The following is a 16865-nucleotide window of genomic DNA, read 5'->3' on the forward strand; positions in this document are numbered from 1 at the left end:
GCAGTCAAGAACTCCTCAAGCGCAAACAAACCATTCATTAGTTCCAAAATTTTCGAATTTTAAAACTTTTAAAGTTCCTGTTTTTTAAAATTCCCCATCAAAATAATTTTACAAAATCATTTGTTTAATTTTTAAAATCATCCTTCTTTTTTTATTGTCTGAGGAGGAGTATCACAGAAACCTATTCTATATATATTCTATATTATATTATAATATAAACAAATAATATCTGTACAAATACATATAAATCTTAATAATACACACGTTTACAAAATAATAAAATATTACACAAATCATCTTCGAAAACATCTTAAGACGGTTCGTCCTTACAAAGTTTTGGGACAATTTCTATTTTTACTTAAAACCAAACGATCCGGTTCCAAACCCAATTTCTTTAGTGCATCATAGATCTTTGTACGCACCTCTACATTAAAATCACGTTCCCGACCAAACACCCATATCTGATCGGAATAACCCAAAGAGCCCAACGAACCACAAGACCATAAAATGGCAAAATTATCATAGTCTGTGTAGAGTACTTGATATTTTCCCGAACCGGGCAGTAAACGGGCTATAACATCGGGAAAACGTGTGCTGAACTGTAAATTTAAAAAAAATTAACTTTAGTTTAATGGATTTTTATTTATTATAGAGGTAAAATTTTACCTTGAAATCCATTATGGAAGATTTTCGACTTTCCGGTGTGGCATAACCCAAGTTCACTGTGGGATTTCCCGTACTGTAATAACAAGTTTAATATAGTTTTTAAGGTTTTTACATATATTTAAATATTGAACTTACATTCTGTTGATGGTTTTAATGGCCACTTCTAATCTGAAATTATTGAAACGTGACAGTTCTTCTTGATGTAACGGCTGAAATTCTAAGGTGGTACAACCGGAGGCAATTTCGGGCAAATAGAAAGATCTCTCTACTTCGTACCATTGTCCCAAGACCTGTAAAGAGAAACATTTTTATATAAAATTATTAGTATTTTACTAATAGAAGTCCGATTTTAAGGCACTAATATTATGATATATGTTTATAGCTAAAAAATACTATTATTTCCTAAGTCAATATAATACCAAATCCAAAAAAGCAACTCTTATTTTTAGGTTGCTAAAACACCATCTTTATTTCACTATAAAGTAAAAGTATTCCCTTAAAATATATAAATAATACCAAATCGAAATGTTGGGACTTTTTTTAATTATATATTACTAATAACAACCCAAACTTTAGGACTTTTAAACGATATTATACACTTTAAAATAAGTTCCATACATCTATAAAATGTGACTATAAAACGACGGGGTAGTTTTATTATAGAATTTATTCCTGTATGATAAAATGTCCTTCCAATATAATAAAAGAATTATGTCCTTTAGAGCTATTGTAGGCTTTTATTGCTTAAAGTGGTGGGTCCTTATTTCTATTAAAAGGACATTTTTTTAATGGTGAAAAGCTTTATTAATTAGGAGTAATTTTATTCCATGGGAATTTTGTGTCGGATCTAAAGTTCGCAACACTTTTAGAAGGTCATAAATTGTATTTTTGGTTCTAACACATGTATGTTTTTAACGATTCCAGTCCTACTGTACTTTTTGAACCTTTTGTATTAAAAACGTTGCCAATTAGTTAATAGACTAGTGGGAGGGGGACCATAGACTATTCAAAACTTTAGTTCAAAGATTAGTTTGTAGATTAGTCAATAGCCTGGTATATAAACTAGTCTATAGTTCTTAGACTATTCCAGGCTAGCCTAATCAATAAAGTAGTCAATTAACTAGACTAGTTCATAGACTACTCAACAGACTAATCCATAGACTAGCCACCAGACTAGTCAACATAGACTAGCTAACTGACTAGTCCATAGACTAGCCACCAGACTAGTTCATAGACTAGCCAACAGACTTATCCATAGACTAGCCAACAGACTAGTCCATAGACTAGCCAACAGACTAGTCCATAGATCAGCCAACAGACTAGTCCATAGGTCTATAAACTATTCAAAAGTCAACAGACTATTCCATAGAATAGTCAACAGACTAGTCCATAGAATATTTAACAGACTAGTCCATAGAATAGTTAATAGACTAGTCCATAGTTTATTCACAAACCAGTATATAGACTAGGTCCATAAACTATTCAAAAGTCAACAGACTAATCCATAGAATATTCAACAGACTAGTCCATAGAATAGTTAACAGACCAGTCCATAGAATAGTCAACATACTAGTCCATATAATAATCCACAGACTAGTCCATAGATTACTCCATAAAATTGTTCATAGACTAATCCATAGACTAGTCCATGGACTAGGTAATAGACTAGCCACCAGACTAATCCATAGACTAGCCAACGGACTTGTCCATAAACTAGTCAACAAACCAGTATATAGACATAAACTATTCAAAAGTCAACAGACTAGTACATAGAATAGTCAACAGACTAGTCCATAGAATAGTCAACAGACTAGTACATAGAATAGTCAACAGACTAGTCCAGAGATTAGTCCATAGTCCGTGGACTAGGTAATAGACTAGTCAACAGACTTACCAATAGGATAGTCAATTGTCTAGTCAATAGGAATAATCCATTGATTAGATCATAGACTAATCATAGACTAAATACTTCAAAGTCCGTAGAATATTGAAAAGACTAGTCCAAAGATTAGCCAATGTATTACTAAATTTTAGTCCAACAGACTAGTCAGGAAACGAGTCCATAGACTATGCAAAAAAACCAATTCGAAGATTCGTTCATAGACTAAAAAGTAGATAAACCAATAACTGGAGCATAGATAAGTCAATATAGTTTATAGACTAGTCCATTACCTAGTCCGAAAGCTAGTTAATAGACCACTACAGACTTGCCAACTTCACTTATTACTAAGTAATGCATTGGTAACATATAGTTAACTCAATTAAGTAGTTGCCAAAGAGAAATATGTACTAAAATATATATTTTGATAAAAATGCAGGTTATTAGTACAAAATTATAACGTTTTATACTAAATACACAAAAAACTATTTTGCATTAAAATAATTGAATTTTTAATTGTTAGACCACTCACTATAGAAAGGTGTAGTTTAAGGTCAAGTAAATACATTCGAATATAAAAAAAAAAAATCACAAAAAATGCCGGTAAAAATATTTTAATTATTTTGAATTTATGCACAGTTGAAAACAAATATTTGTTATTAGAAGAAACCAGTTTCAATTTTATAAAAAAACGATAACGATTAAACAAAATTGAATGAATGAATAAAAATAATGAAATCAATAAATATAGTTCAAAGTCATTAATAAAACTGTCGTAGCATAAATACTTAAAAGAAATAATAAACTGAAATTAATAATCAAGTTTATTTTAATTAACTTTAATGTGAGTATACTTAATAAAAGTTCTCAGAGGGTTAAAGAACTTTGGATACTAACCTACAAATATGTATACATTTGAAACTATTTATTTAAATTTTAAACTAATCTTCTTTTCTTTCCCTTTTATGTTTCTCTTTGTTATATCTTAATTGTCTTGTCAATTTTTATCTCAGTAAATTGAATTCAATGCATAGATCCGCCTTTTGAGACACGCACATAATTTATGCAGATTATTTTAGCTTTATGGACCCTGTAGTTATATGTATTAGTAAATAAACATATCTGCAGGCTTAATGCCATAAATGGGACTAAATTGAATTAGTTCAGAATTGTAAATACAATTTTTATAGAAATGTACTGGAATGCGAGTTTATATATTTAACGACTACTTAATATGATCATAATATTAAACGACTTTTTGACTTTGTTCGCTACAGTTTTAATCGAAAATAACAATATCAAGTTAGTTAATTGATAAGCAACTAGGAATTCTTAGAATACCCTACACATTTGAAGAATAAAATGTTCGTTAACTTTTCTTTATATGTATAACTAACTACTAACTAACTAACTAACTAACTAACTAACTAACTAACTAACTAACTAACTAACTAACTAACTAACTAACTAACTAACTAACTAACTAACTAACTAACTAACTAACTAACTAACTAACTAACTAACTAACTAACTAACTAACTACTAACTAACTAACTACTAACTAACTAACTAACTAACTAACTAACTAACTACTAACTAACTAACTAACTACTAACTAACTAACTAACTAACTAACTAACTAACTAACTAACTAACTAACTAACTAACTAACTACTAACTAACTAACTAACTAACATAACTAACTAACTAACTAACTAACTACTAACTAACTAACTAACTACTAACTAACTAACTAACTAACTAACTAACTAACTAACTAACTACTACTAACTAACTAACTACTAACTAACTAACTACTAACTAACTAACTAACTAACTAACTAACTAACTAACTAACTAACTAACTAACTAACTAACTAACTAACTAACTAACTAACTAACTACTAACTAACTAACTAACTAACTACTAACTAACTAACTAACTAACTAACTAACTAACTAACTAACTAACTAACTAACTAACTAACTAACTAACTACTAACTAACTAACTAACTAACTAACTAACTAACTAACTACTAACTAACTAACTAACTAACTAACTAACTAACTACTAACTACTAACTAACTAACTAACTAACTAACTAACTAACTAACTAACTAACTAACTAACTAACTAACTAACTACTAACTAACTAACTAACTAACTAACTAACTAACTACTAACTAACTAACTAACTAACTAACTAACTAACTAACTACTAACTAACTAACTAACTACTAACTAACTAACTAACTAACTAACTAACTAACTACTAACTAACTAACTAACTACTAACTAACTAACTAACTAACTAACTAACTAACTAACTAACTAACTAACTAACTAACTAACTAACTAACTAACTAACTAACTACTAACTAACTAACTAACTAACTAACTAACTAACTAACTACTAACTAACTACTACTAACTAACTAACTAACTAACTAACTAACTAACTAACTAACTAACTAACTAACTAACTAACTAACTAACTAACTAACTACTAACTAACTACTAACTAACTAACTAACTAACTAACTAACTAACTACTAACTAACTAACTAACTAACTAACTAACTAACTAACTAACTAACTAACTAACTAACTAACTAACTAACTAACTAACTAACTAACTACTAACTAACTACTAACTAACTAACTACTAACTAACTAACTAACTAACTAACTACTAACTAACTAACTAACTAACTAACTAACTACTAACTAACTAACTAACTAACTAACTAACTAACTAACTAACTAACTAACTAACTAACTACTAACTAACTACTAACTAACTAACTAAACTAACTAACTAACTAACTAACTAACTAACTAACTAACTAACTAACTACTAACTAACTAACTAACTAACTAAACTAACTAACTAACTAACTAACTAACTAACTAACTAACTACTAACTAACTAACTAACTAACTAACTAACTAACTAACTAACTAACTAACTAACTAACTAACTAACTAACTAACTAACTAACTAACTAACTAACTAACTAACTAACTAACTAACTAACTACTAACTAACTAACTAACTAACTAACTAACTAACTAACTAACTAACTAACTAACTAACTAACTAACTACTAACTAACTAACTAACTAACTAACTAACTAACTAACTAACTAACTAACTAACTAACTAACTAACTAACAACTAACTAACTAACTAACTAACTAACTAACTAACTAACTAACTAACTAACTAACTAACTAACTAACTAACTAACTAACTAACTAACTAACTAACTAACTAACTAACTAACTAACTAACTAACTAACTACTAACTAACTAACTAACTAACTAACTAACTAACTAACTAACTAACTAACTAACTAACTAACTAACTAACTAACTAACTAACTAACTAACTAACTAACTAACTACTAACTAACTAACTAACTAACTAACTAACTAACTAACTAACTAACTAACTAACTAACTACTAACTAACTAACTAACTAACTAACTAACTAACTAACTAACTAACTAACTAACTAACTAACTAACTAACTAACTAACTAACTAACTAACTAACTAACTAACTAACTAACTAACTAACTAACTAACTAACTAACTAACTAACTAACTAACTAACTAACTAACTAACTAACTAACTAACTAACTAACTAACTAACTAACTAACTAACTAACTACTAACTAACTAACTAACTAACTAACTAACTAACTAACTAACTAACTAACTAACTAACTAACTAACTAACTAACTACTAACTACTAACTAACTAACTAACTAACTACTAACTAACTAACTAACTAACTAACTAACTAACTAACTAACTACTAACTAACTAACTAACTAACTAACTAACTAACTAACTAACTAACTAACTAACTAACTAACTAACTAACTACTAACTAACTAACTAACTACTAACTAACTAACTAACTAACTAACTAACTAACTAACTAACTAACTAACTAACTAACTAAACTAACTAACTAACTAACTAACTAACTAACTAACTAACTAACTAACTAACTAACTAACTAACTACTAACTAACTAACTAACTAACTAACTAACTAACTAACTAACTAACTACTAACTACTAACTAACTAACTAACTACTAACTAACTAACTAACTAACTAACTAACTAACTACTAACTAACTAACTAACTACTACTAACTAACTAACTAACTAACTACTAACTAACTAACTAACTAACTAACTAACTAACTAACTAACTACTAACTAACTAACTAACTAACTAACTAACTAACTAACTAACTACTAACTAACTAACTAACCCTAACTAACTAACTAACTAACTACTAACTAACTAACTACTAACTAACTAACTAACTACTAACTAACTAACTAACTAACTAACTAACTAACTAAGTAACTACTAACTAACTAAGTAACTAACTAACTAACTACTAACTAACTAACTAACTAACTAACTAACTAGTCAATAAACTAGTCAATGGAGTAATCAATTGCCCAGTTAATAGACTGGACCATTAACTATGCAATAGAGTAATAAGTATCCTAGTCAAAAGACTAATCAATAGACTAGTCAGTATGCTAGTCAACAGCTCAGTTAATAGACTGGACCATTAACTAGTCAATAAAATAATAAGTATCCTGGTCAAAAAACTGATCAATATACTAGTCAGTAGAACTAGCCAATCGACTAGTCGATAGACTATCACTACTACAGTAGTCAAAAGTCTACAAAAGTTCCTAGACTAGTTAATAGATAAATCAATAGGCTAGTTAATTCAATAGACTAGCCAATAAACTAGTGAATAACTAGTGGACTAGTCATGAGACTTGTTAGTTAATAGATTAGTACATACGTTATTCAATATACGAGTATACATATACATATGTATACTAGACAATAGATAATAGATAGATACATAAGTCTATAGATTCTTTATACACAGTCCATAGTTTAATCAATAAAACAACACCTTATGTAGGGTATTCTCGCTAGCATTACAACTTATTTATCAAATGGGAACACAATTTTTAATGCATTCACATTTTAAATCCAATTCTGAGAAAGTGAAAATTCAATTGAGAACAAAGTTTAACAGAAAATTAAATAAAAACAGACACATAAAATAATAATAAAACAGATTTTTTAAACCAGTTTATTAAATGATCTTTATAAACTTATTTTAGAAGCAGCACAACATGTGTTTTTGTATTTTATTTTTTTTTTTTTTTTTTATTTAATAATTATTATTTTTTTTTTACGAATATCTGGTCCTTGACTATTATTCATGCTTAATTGTTTACTGGGCATAGATATTTAGCAGCTGCTGTTTATAAAACAGATAAATTTATCATTAATGAAAATAAACATTAAAATAAAACATTAAAATGCATTTTAAAGATTAAGCATGACTTTTTGAAAGAATAAGAAGAAGAATATACAATTAATGTCTAAAAAACCTATAAGGGTCAATGCTCTTAGTTTCGGTATGTTTTCTTAAATTAATGATTTCTGTTTGAATAGACCTTCTTAGTTTTAGTAGTTATTATTAAACAATTTTTAAAATCAAGAGGCAAAGATAAATTAAATTTTTCAAAACCTTTTGTTTAAGGAAAATTTTGGATGAATTAAATTTTTTAGGAAATTTTCTATAAATCTTCCTTTTTAATAAAATTTATTTTTAAAGTTCTAGTGCTAGTTCAGTTCTAGTTCAGTTCGAGTTCAGTTCTAGTTCAGTTCTAGTGCAGTTCTAGTTCAGTTCTAGTTCAGGTTCTAGTTCAGTTCGAATTCCAGTTCTAGTGTCAGTTCTAGTTCAGTTCTAGTTCAGTTCTAGTTCAGTTCTAGTTCAGTTCTAGTTCAGTTCTAGTTCAGTTCTAGTTCAGTTCTAGTTCAGTTCTAGTTCAGTTCTAGTTCAGTTCTAGTTCAGTTCTAGTTCAGTTCTAGTTCAGTTCTAGTCGTTCTAGTTCAGTTCTAGTTCGTTCTAGTTCAGTTCTAGTTCAGTTCTAGTTCAGTTCTAGTTCAGTTCTAGTTCAGTTCTAGTTCAGTTCTAGTTCAGTTCTAGTTCAGTTCTAGTTCAGTTCTAGTTCAGTTCTAGTCAGTTCTAGTTCAGTTCTAGTTCAGTTCTGTTCAGTTCTATTTCATTCTAGTTCATGTTCTAGTTCAGGTCTAGTTCAGTTCTAGTTCAGTTCTAGTTAAGTTCTAGTTCAGTTCTAGTTCAGTTCTAGTTCAGTTCTAGTTCAGTTCTAGTTCAGTTCTAGTTCAGTTCTAGTTCAGTTCTAGTTCAGTTCTAGTTCATTCTAGTTCAGTTTCTAGTTCAGTTCTAGTTCTTCTAGTTCAGTTCTAGTTCAGTTCTAGTTCAGTTCTAGTTCAGTTCTAGTTCAGTTCTAGTTCAGTTCTAGTTCAGTTTCTAGTTCAGTTTCTAGTTCAGGATCTAGTTCAGTTCTAGTTCAGTTCTAGTTCAGTTCTAGTTCAGTTCTAGGTTCAGTTCTAGTTCAGTTCTAGTTCAGTTCTAGTTTCAGTTCTAGTTCAGTTCTAGTTCAGTTCTAGTTCAGTTCTAGTTCAGTAGTTCTAGTTCAGTTCTAGTTCAGTTCTAGTTCAGTTCTAGTTCAGTTCTAGTTCAGTTCTAGTTTCAGTTCTAGTTCAGTTCTAGTTCAGTTCTAGTTCAGTTCTAGTTCAGTTCTAGTTCAGTTCTAGTTCAGTCTAGTTCAGTTCTAGTCAGTTCATAGTTCAGTTCTAGTTCAGTTATAGTTCAGTTCTAGTTCAGTTCTAGTTCAGTTCTAGTTCAGTTCTAGTTCAGTTCTAGTTCAGTTCTAGTTCAGTTCTAGTCAGTTCTAGTTCAGTTCTAGTTCAGTTCTAGTTCAGTTCTAGTTCAGTTCTAGTTCAGTTCTAGTTCAGTTCTAGTTCAGTTCTAGTTCAGTTCTAGTTCAGTCTAGTTCAGTTCTAGTTCAGTTCTAGTATTCAGTTCTAGTTCAGTTCTAGTTCAGTTCTAGTTCAGTTCTAGTTCAGTTCTAGTTCAGTTCTAGTTCAGTTCTAGTTCAGTTCTAGTTCAGTTCTAGTTCAGTTCTAGTTCAGTTTCTAGTTCAGTTCTAGTTCAGTTTCTAGTTCAGTTCTAGTTCAGTTCTAGTTCAGTTCTAGTTCAGTTCTAGTTCAGTTCTAGTTCAGTTCTAGTTCAGTTGTTTCGTTAGTTCGTTCTAGTTCAGTTCATTTCTAGTTCAGTTCTAGTTCAGTTCTAGTTCAGTTCTAGTTCAGTTCTAGTTCAGTTCTAGTTCAGTTCTAGTTCAGTTCTAGTTCAGTTCTAGTTCAGTTCTAGTTCAGTTCTAGTTCAGTTCTAGTTCAGTTCTAGTTCAGTTCTAGTTCAGTTCTAGTTCAGTTCTAGTTCAGTTCTAGTTCAGTTCTAGTTCAGTTCTAGTTCAGTTCTAGTTCAGTTCTAGTTCAGTTCTAGTTCAGTTCTAGTTCAGTTCTAGTTCAGTTCTAGTTCAGTTCTAGTTCAGTTCTAGTTCAGTTCTAGTTCAGTTCTAGTTCAGTTCTAGTTCAGTTCTAGTTCAGTTCTAGTTCAGTTCTAGTTCAGTTCTAGTTCAGTTCTAGTTCAGTTCTAGTTCAGTTCTAGTTCAGTTCTAGTTGTTCTAGTTCTCTAGTTCAGTTTCTAGTTCAGTTCTAGTTCAGTTCTAGTTCAGTTCTAGTTCAGTTCTAGTCAGTTCTAGTTCAGTTTTAGTTTAGTTCAGTTCAGTTCAGTTGATTCTAGTTTAGTTCTAGTTAGTTTAGTTCTAGTTCAGTTCTAGTTGAGTTCTAGTTCTTCTAGTTCAGTTTCAGTTCAGTTCTAGTTCAGTTCTAGTTCAGTTCTAGTTCAGTTCTAGTTCAGTTCTAGTTCAGTTCTAGTTCAGTTCTAGATCAGTTCTAGTTCAGTTTTAGTTTAGTTCTAGTTCAGTTCTAGTTGAGTTTAGTTTAGTTCTAGTTTAGTTCTAGTTCAGATCTAATTCAGTTCCTCTTCAATCCCAAACCACTTTCTTTTCAGTTTTAGTTCACTTTTAGAAAAAATTTATTTTTTTCAGAGGAAATTTTCAATAGTTGTTTTTTCGTTATTTCTATTGTTACTTACCCTGCTCATATTAAATTTAGGCATTGAAGGATATTTGGGACAACGACCAAAGCCAACAGCATAAGCACTATCCATTAAGAGTAAAAACAAACAGATGACCGAGAGACAGGTTTTCAAAAAAGTATTTGTTGTCGATGACGATGATGATGATGATGACAAACAATTTAACATAATGCTGGTTAAATTTAGGCCGATATTTGTTTACAACAATTTAAATTATAATTCACTGTAGTGGTATTTCCGATTTAAATATTGTAAAATAGTTTATTGCGAATTTTTTTGTAGTCTTTTTTTTTTTTTTTTGGGATTATATCTTTTATAATGTATATAAATAAAATTTACTATAAAAATGTTTTAAATTTTGGAATTGTGGGGAAAAAAACACTAACAAATTGCATATATAAGTTAATTAATAATTCCAAGTGACAAATAAATACAACAAAATTTATTTTAATATTCGTAAAAATTAAATAAACTATGTAAATATTATTATGATCAGTTTTCAATACAAACAAATTAATGGAAAACAAAAAAAAAGTTGGCAAACTACGTGATTGACCAAATAAAGAGGTTTGGAAATTAATATTAAACTATTTCCTCATACAGCTCGGGGTTTATATACGACTCATAGATGAATGTATACAAAGTATTTGTTGGTTTGAATGTAGTATTTGTCGGTTTAGTAGCATGGTTCCATGTGCGTAAACTGGAGTTGGGGTGTCTTTTATGCCTTTTTCACTTTTTGTAAAATAAATTATTAATATTTTTTAATCGTACTCCTACACTTGTGCTACAAACCTATAAGGAAGTTGTTTATTTTTTTGTCTGTTTAATATTTCCTATGGGGTCTTCTCGTTGGTTTATAATTTAGGTGCGCATGCGCGTAGTGTTATGTAAAAAACTATTAACTGCAATTTTTTGAAAAGAGGGGAAGTATGCGAAAAGTTAAACGTAAAAATCGAAATTTTTCGAAAATTTTATAGAAAGTTTTTGATAAATTTTCCTATCTTATAGAAAATATTTTCGATAATTTATCATTTTATAGAAAATATTTTTGATAAATCTTCTTTTTACAGAAAATTTTCGATCGCCGCAATTTGTCTCAGGTAAAAAACCGTTACTCTCTATTGATCTACATTTTCTTCTTTCATAAACTTTTCTTTAAAAGTGTTATCTTCATATACAATTTTTTTTTTTTCACCAAATTTTCTTTCCACTAGCACATATTTTATTTTAAGCTCAAGTTCAATATTATTTATATTATTTATACAATATGTTTATAATATAAAAATCGTACGTTCATATTTAATTACTCCTAGACACTTGCCAACTGTAATTAAAATATATCTCACACGCAAAATTTAATGAAGTGCAACCGACAGATACATTGTTAATAAAAACAAAAGAAAATATGAAGAAAAGCAGGAAGTGCTGGGGCAGCTATGGCTTCCATATACACATATGGAACAAGAAATTGCAAAAGAGCTAATACTTTTAAACTATTTGGTGAATGAGGCAACAAGTGCAATAACGCCTATTGGAAAGCTTAGAGTAAACAATTATTCGTTTGCAAATAAAACAAGTAACTGTCAAAATGAGCCACTGAGAGGCAGACTTTAACGACTTTGACAGAAAATATTCTCTTAAAAATAAACTTTCTTATAAAACCCTTGCAATTAATATGAATTATTTATAAAATATTTGACCATAATATTGGACTAATCAATTTTTTAGAAAAAGAAAATTGAGACAACTGAGTTACCGGATCCACATCTGATTTAGATCAGTACATTGAATAACAAAAGCTCTAATGTTCGTTAAGTGGTCCACTAAAAATCTATAATAAATAGATTGCAAGTAATAAATGGTTAGATTTACAACTATTCCATACTATTAAGGAACCTGTTTTGGGTCTAGTTTTGTGACAGTTCCCCTTCCATTGGGGTTATAAAATAACTTGGTCTTTTGCAGTTAAGAGCACCATGATATTCAATACTCTTGGGAATTCAGTTCTAGTTCAGTTCTATTTCAGTTCTATTTCAGTTCTAGTTCAGTTCTAGTTCAGTTCTAGTTCAGTTCTAGTTCAGTTCTAGTTCAGTTCTAGTTCAGTTCTAGTTCAGTTCTAGTTCAGTTCTAGTTCAGTTCTAGTTCAGTTCTAGTTTAGTTCTAGTTTAGTTCTAGTTCAGTTCTAGTTCAGTTCTAGTTCAGTTCTAGTTTAGTTCTAGTTCAGTTCTAGTTCAGTTCTAGTTCAGTTCTAGTTCAGTTCTAGTTCAGTTCTAGTTCAGTTCTAGTTCAGTTCTAGTTCAGTTCTAGTTCAGTTCTAGTTCAGTTCTAGTTCAGTTCTAGTTCAGTTCTAGTTCAGTTCTAGTTCAGTTCTAGTTCTAGTTCAGTTCTAGTTCAGTTCTAGTTCTAGTTCAGTTCTAGTTCACTTCTAGTTCAGTTCTAGTTCAGTTCTAGTTCAGTTCTAGTTCAGTTCTAGTTCAGTTCTAGTTCAGTTCTAGTTCAGTTCTAGTTCAGTTCTAGTTCAGTTCTAGTTCAGTTCTAGTTCAGTTCTAGTTCAGTTCTAGTTCAGTTCTAGTTCAGTTCTAGTTCAGTTCTAGTTCAGTTCTAGTTCAGTTCTAGTTCAGTTCTAGTTCAGTTCTAGTTCAGTTCTAGTTCAGTTCTAGTTCAGTTCTAGTTCAGTTCTAGTTCAGTTCTAGATCCAGTTTCAGTTCTAGTTCAGTTCGAAATCAGTTTTGGATAGACAAATCAGTAGGTAAGTCCATGGACAAGTTTATGCACCAGTCCACAAGTAGAAATAGTCAATGGACTAATGCACAAAATGGTTAGTAGACTAGTCAGTACACTAATCTATAAACTATTCCAGAAAGTACCTTATAGACTAATCAATAGTCCTTAGATTAGCCAAACACTAGCTCATCTACTTAAAATGACAAAAATATTTTGGATTTGCATTCATAAAGAAATCTAAAAGATTTAATATTAACCAAAAAAAGGGTCAGTAACTTTTACAAAAAATCCATGTATCGTGAGTTAAACCAAAACAAAAAAAACTCTTCTTTTTTCCAAAAAGTAATACAAATGCCCAAAAAACTTCAGTTACTGCAAAAAAAATTCGCCGATGCTTCATCAAAAAGTTGTGCATAAAATTTTGAAATTTTTTTAATATTTGTTTGTCACTCGAATATTAATTTCCGACATGCTAGTTTAGTTAAACTTAGTTTAAAGTACTTTAAACGAAGAAGCTTATTAGTTTAACTAAACCAATTAGCTTTGGTTTTACAGTGATGGCATAACTTTTAAACAATTTCTAAATTATTTTCTATTTTATTTTTGTAACTCGTCTAACCATTTTTATACGTTTCGTATGGTTTCAAATAATTTATTATAAAGACACTTTATTTAACAACTACTTTCATTGTTTGTATTGATTTTCTACTTGAATAAATAATATTTCCGTTTTGCAATCAATATCGAGTTAAAAATAAAGGTTTTTGTTTTCTTTTCTTTATTATTATTTTTTTTTAGGAAAATTTCTCTTAAGTAACCACAAGTTTAAATTTATATTTTTAACAATTTATTTTTGTTTTTAAAGAAACTAATTTGTTTAAATAAGTTGTTTAAAGTTTTATTTATTAACACTAACTGCAATAATATCGAAATGCATAAACTTTTTTTAATATTATTTTGGCATAGTATGGTATATGTATTTGCACAGCCAATTAGTGGGTTATTTCTTTAATTTTATGTTCGACAAGACTGGCTGTTTAATAGTGCTTTTTGTTCAAAAAAAAAATTAAAGAAAAAACACCGATTTCTTTGTAAAAAAACACACTCTAAAATGTTTATTTTTTCAATTCACTTAAATTATTTACTTAAAAAAACAAGCTTTACAAAATCTAAAATAATACCAGCAAGTAATTAACTGGATTGAATTGTATGACTACGTAACGTTTCCGTAGCTTATTACCGTCTAGTTGTCGCAATGAATGCCCAAAGAGTACTGACTGCGTGCCTGTTTTGAGCAGTGAATCTAAGCTGGGATTTCATGAAGATCACAAAAAGAAAACAAAACACTTGTTTACTTGTTCAAACTCTCTGCCGGTGTAGAGTGAAGTCTTAATTTTTCGAGCATAACTACTATATAGATCGTGAATGTATGCATTTGTATGTTTTTGTTAGGAAAATGCAAATTAATTCTTTTGTTGTTTAGATGTTTTTGGTGTAGAGGCAAAAGAAAGTCTTTTAATATTTTAAATTTTACAATTAATATTCAGCTGTAGTTTATTTTATTGCTCTTTATTCTCCATTTATTAAATGATAAACTCTCAAATTCACATTTTTATCTTGCAGTTTCGCCTTATACTACAACATTTTTTGAGAAACCATCAAAAACTTGAACCAAACTAAAGATGATGTTGAACTGAACTAGAACAGAACTGGAACTGAATTAAAACTGAACTAGAACTGAATTAGAACTGAATTAGAACTGAATCAGAACTGAACTAGAACTGAACTAGAACTGAATTAGAACTGAATTAGAACTGAACTAGAACTGAAATAGAACTGAACTAGAACTGAACTGGGACTGAACTCGAACTGAACTAGAACTGAACTAGAACTGAACTAGAACTGAACTGAAGTAGAACTGAAGTAGAACTGAAGTAGAACTGAACTAGAACTGAACTAGAAACTGAACTAGAACTGAAAGAGAACTGAACTAGAACTGAACTAGAACTGAAGTAGAACTGAAGTAGAACTGAACTAGAACTGAACTAGAACTGAACTAGAACTGAACTAGAACTGAACTAGAACTGAACTAGAACTGAACTAGAACTGAACTAGAACTGAACTAGAACTGAACTAGAACTGAACTAGAACTGAACTAGAACTGAACTAGAACTGAAACTAGAACTGAACTAGAACTGAACTAGAACTGAACTAGAACTGAACTAGAACTGAACTAGAACTGAACTAGAACTGAACTAGAACTGAACTAGAACTGAACTAGAACTGAACTAGAACTGAACTAGAACTGAACTAGAACTGAACTAGAACTGAACTAGAACTGAACTAGAACTGAACTAGAACTGAACTAGAACTGAACTAGAACTGAACTAGAACTGAACTAGAACTGAACTAGAACTGAACTAGAACTGAACTAGAACTGAACTAGAACTGAACTAGAACTGAACTAGAACTGAACTAGAACTGAACTAGAACTGAACTAGAACTGAACTAGAACTGAACTAGAACTGAACTAGAACTGAACTAGAACTGAACTAGAACTGAACTAGAACTGAACTAGAACTGAACTAGAACTGAACTAGAACTGAAACTAGAACTGAACTAGAACTGAACTAGAACTGAACTAGAACTGAACTAGAACTAGAATGAACTGAACTGAACTAGAACTGAACTAGAACTGAACTAGAACTGACCTAGAACTGAACTAGAACTGAACTAGAACTGAACTAGAACTGAACTAGAACTGAACTAAGACAACTGAACTAGAACTGAACTAGAACTGAACTAGAACTGAACTAGAACTGAACTAGAACTGAACTAGAACTGAACTAAACTGAACTAGAACTGAACTAGAACTGAACTAGAACTGAACTAGAACTGAACTAGAACGGAACTAGAACTGAACTAGAACTGAACTAGAACTGAACTAGAACTGAACTAGAACTGAACTAGAACTGACTGAACTAGAACTGAACAGAACTGAACTAGAACTGAACTAGAACTGAACTAGAACTGAAGCTAGAACTGAACTAGAACTGAACTAGAACTGAAACTAGAACTGAACTAGAACTGACTAGAACTGAAACTAGAACTGAACTAGAACTGAACTAGAACTGACTAGGAACTGAAACTAGAACTGAACTAGATACTGAACTAGAACTGAACTGAACTAGAACTGAACTAGAACTGAACTAGAACTGAAGTAGAACTGAAGTAGAACTGAACTAGAACTGAACTAGAACTGAACTAGAACTGAACTAGAACTGAACTAGAACTGAACTAGAACTGAACTAGAACTGAACTAGAACTGAACTAGAACTGAAGTAGAACTGAAGTAGAACTGAGTAGAACTGAACTAGAACTGAACTAGAACTGAACTAGAAACTGAACTAGAACTGAACTAGAACTGAACTAGAACTGAACTAGAACTGAACTAGAACTGAACTAGAACTGAACTAGAACTGAACTAGAACTGAACT

The 16865-nt window shown here is 30.0% G+C and overlaps 1 protein-coding gene across 2 annotated transcripts; it reads right to left on the minus strand.

Moving 5' to 3' along the window:
• Nucleotides 1–123: 123 nt before the first annotated feature.
• LOC119610590 (apolipoprotein D) lies at nt 124–14623 on the minus strand. Of its 2 annotated transcripts, XM_037965885.1 has the most exons (5): nt 14550–14623; nt 10639–10979; nt 802–956; nt 667–739; nt 127–599 (listed from the first exon to the last, which is right to left on the minus strand). In XM_037965885.1, the coding sequence occupies exons 2-5, from the start codon at nt 10807–10809 to the stop codon at nt 327–329; spliced, it is 672 nt and encodes a 223-aa protein (XP_037821813.1). In that variant the 5' UTR covers nt 10810–10979; nt 14550–14623; the 3' UTR covers nt 127–326. The 2 variants fall into 2 exon arrangements, with proteins under 2 accessions (XP_037821811.1, XP_037821813.1); XM_037965883.1 differs by lacking the exon at nt 14550–14623 and having other exon boundaries at nt 124–599; nt 10639–10997.
• Between the last annotated feature and the right edge of the window lie 2242 nt (nt 14624–16865).

The sequence above is a fragment of the Lucilia sericata genome, unplaced genomic scaffold, assembly GCF_015586225.1.
Source record: "Lucilia sericata isolate MDLA Ls3-8-SP2 unplaced genomic scaffold, ASM1558622v1 Contig001240F_arrow, whole genome shotgun sequence".
In the NCBI taxonomy this organism is placed as follows: domain Eukaryota; kingdom Metazoa; phylum Arthropoda; class Insecta; order Diptera; family Calliphoridae; genus Lucilia; species Lucilia sericata.

Excerpts from the sequence above, each read along its gene's own strand:
- LOC119610590 (XM_037965883.1), bottom strand. The coding sequence starts at position 10,809 with ATGTTAAATTGTTTGTCATCATCATCATCATCGTCATCGACAACAAAT. Across the intron at positions 957-10,638 it reads CTAAATTTAATATGAGCAGG|GTCTTGGGACAATGGTACGA; the intron begins GTAAGTAACAAT and ends TTCTCTTTACAG. Across the intron at positions 600-666 it reads CTTCCATAATGGATTTCAAG|TTCAGCACACGTTTTCCCGA; the intron begins GTAAAATTTTAC and ends TTAAATTTACAG.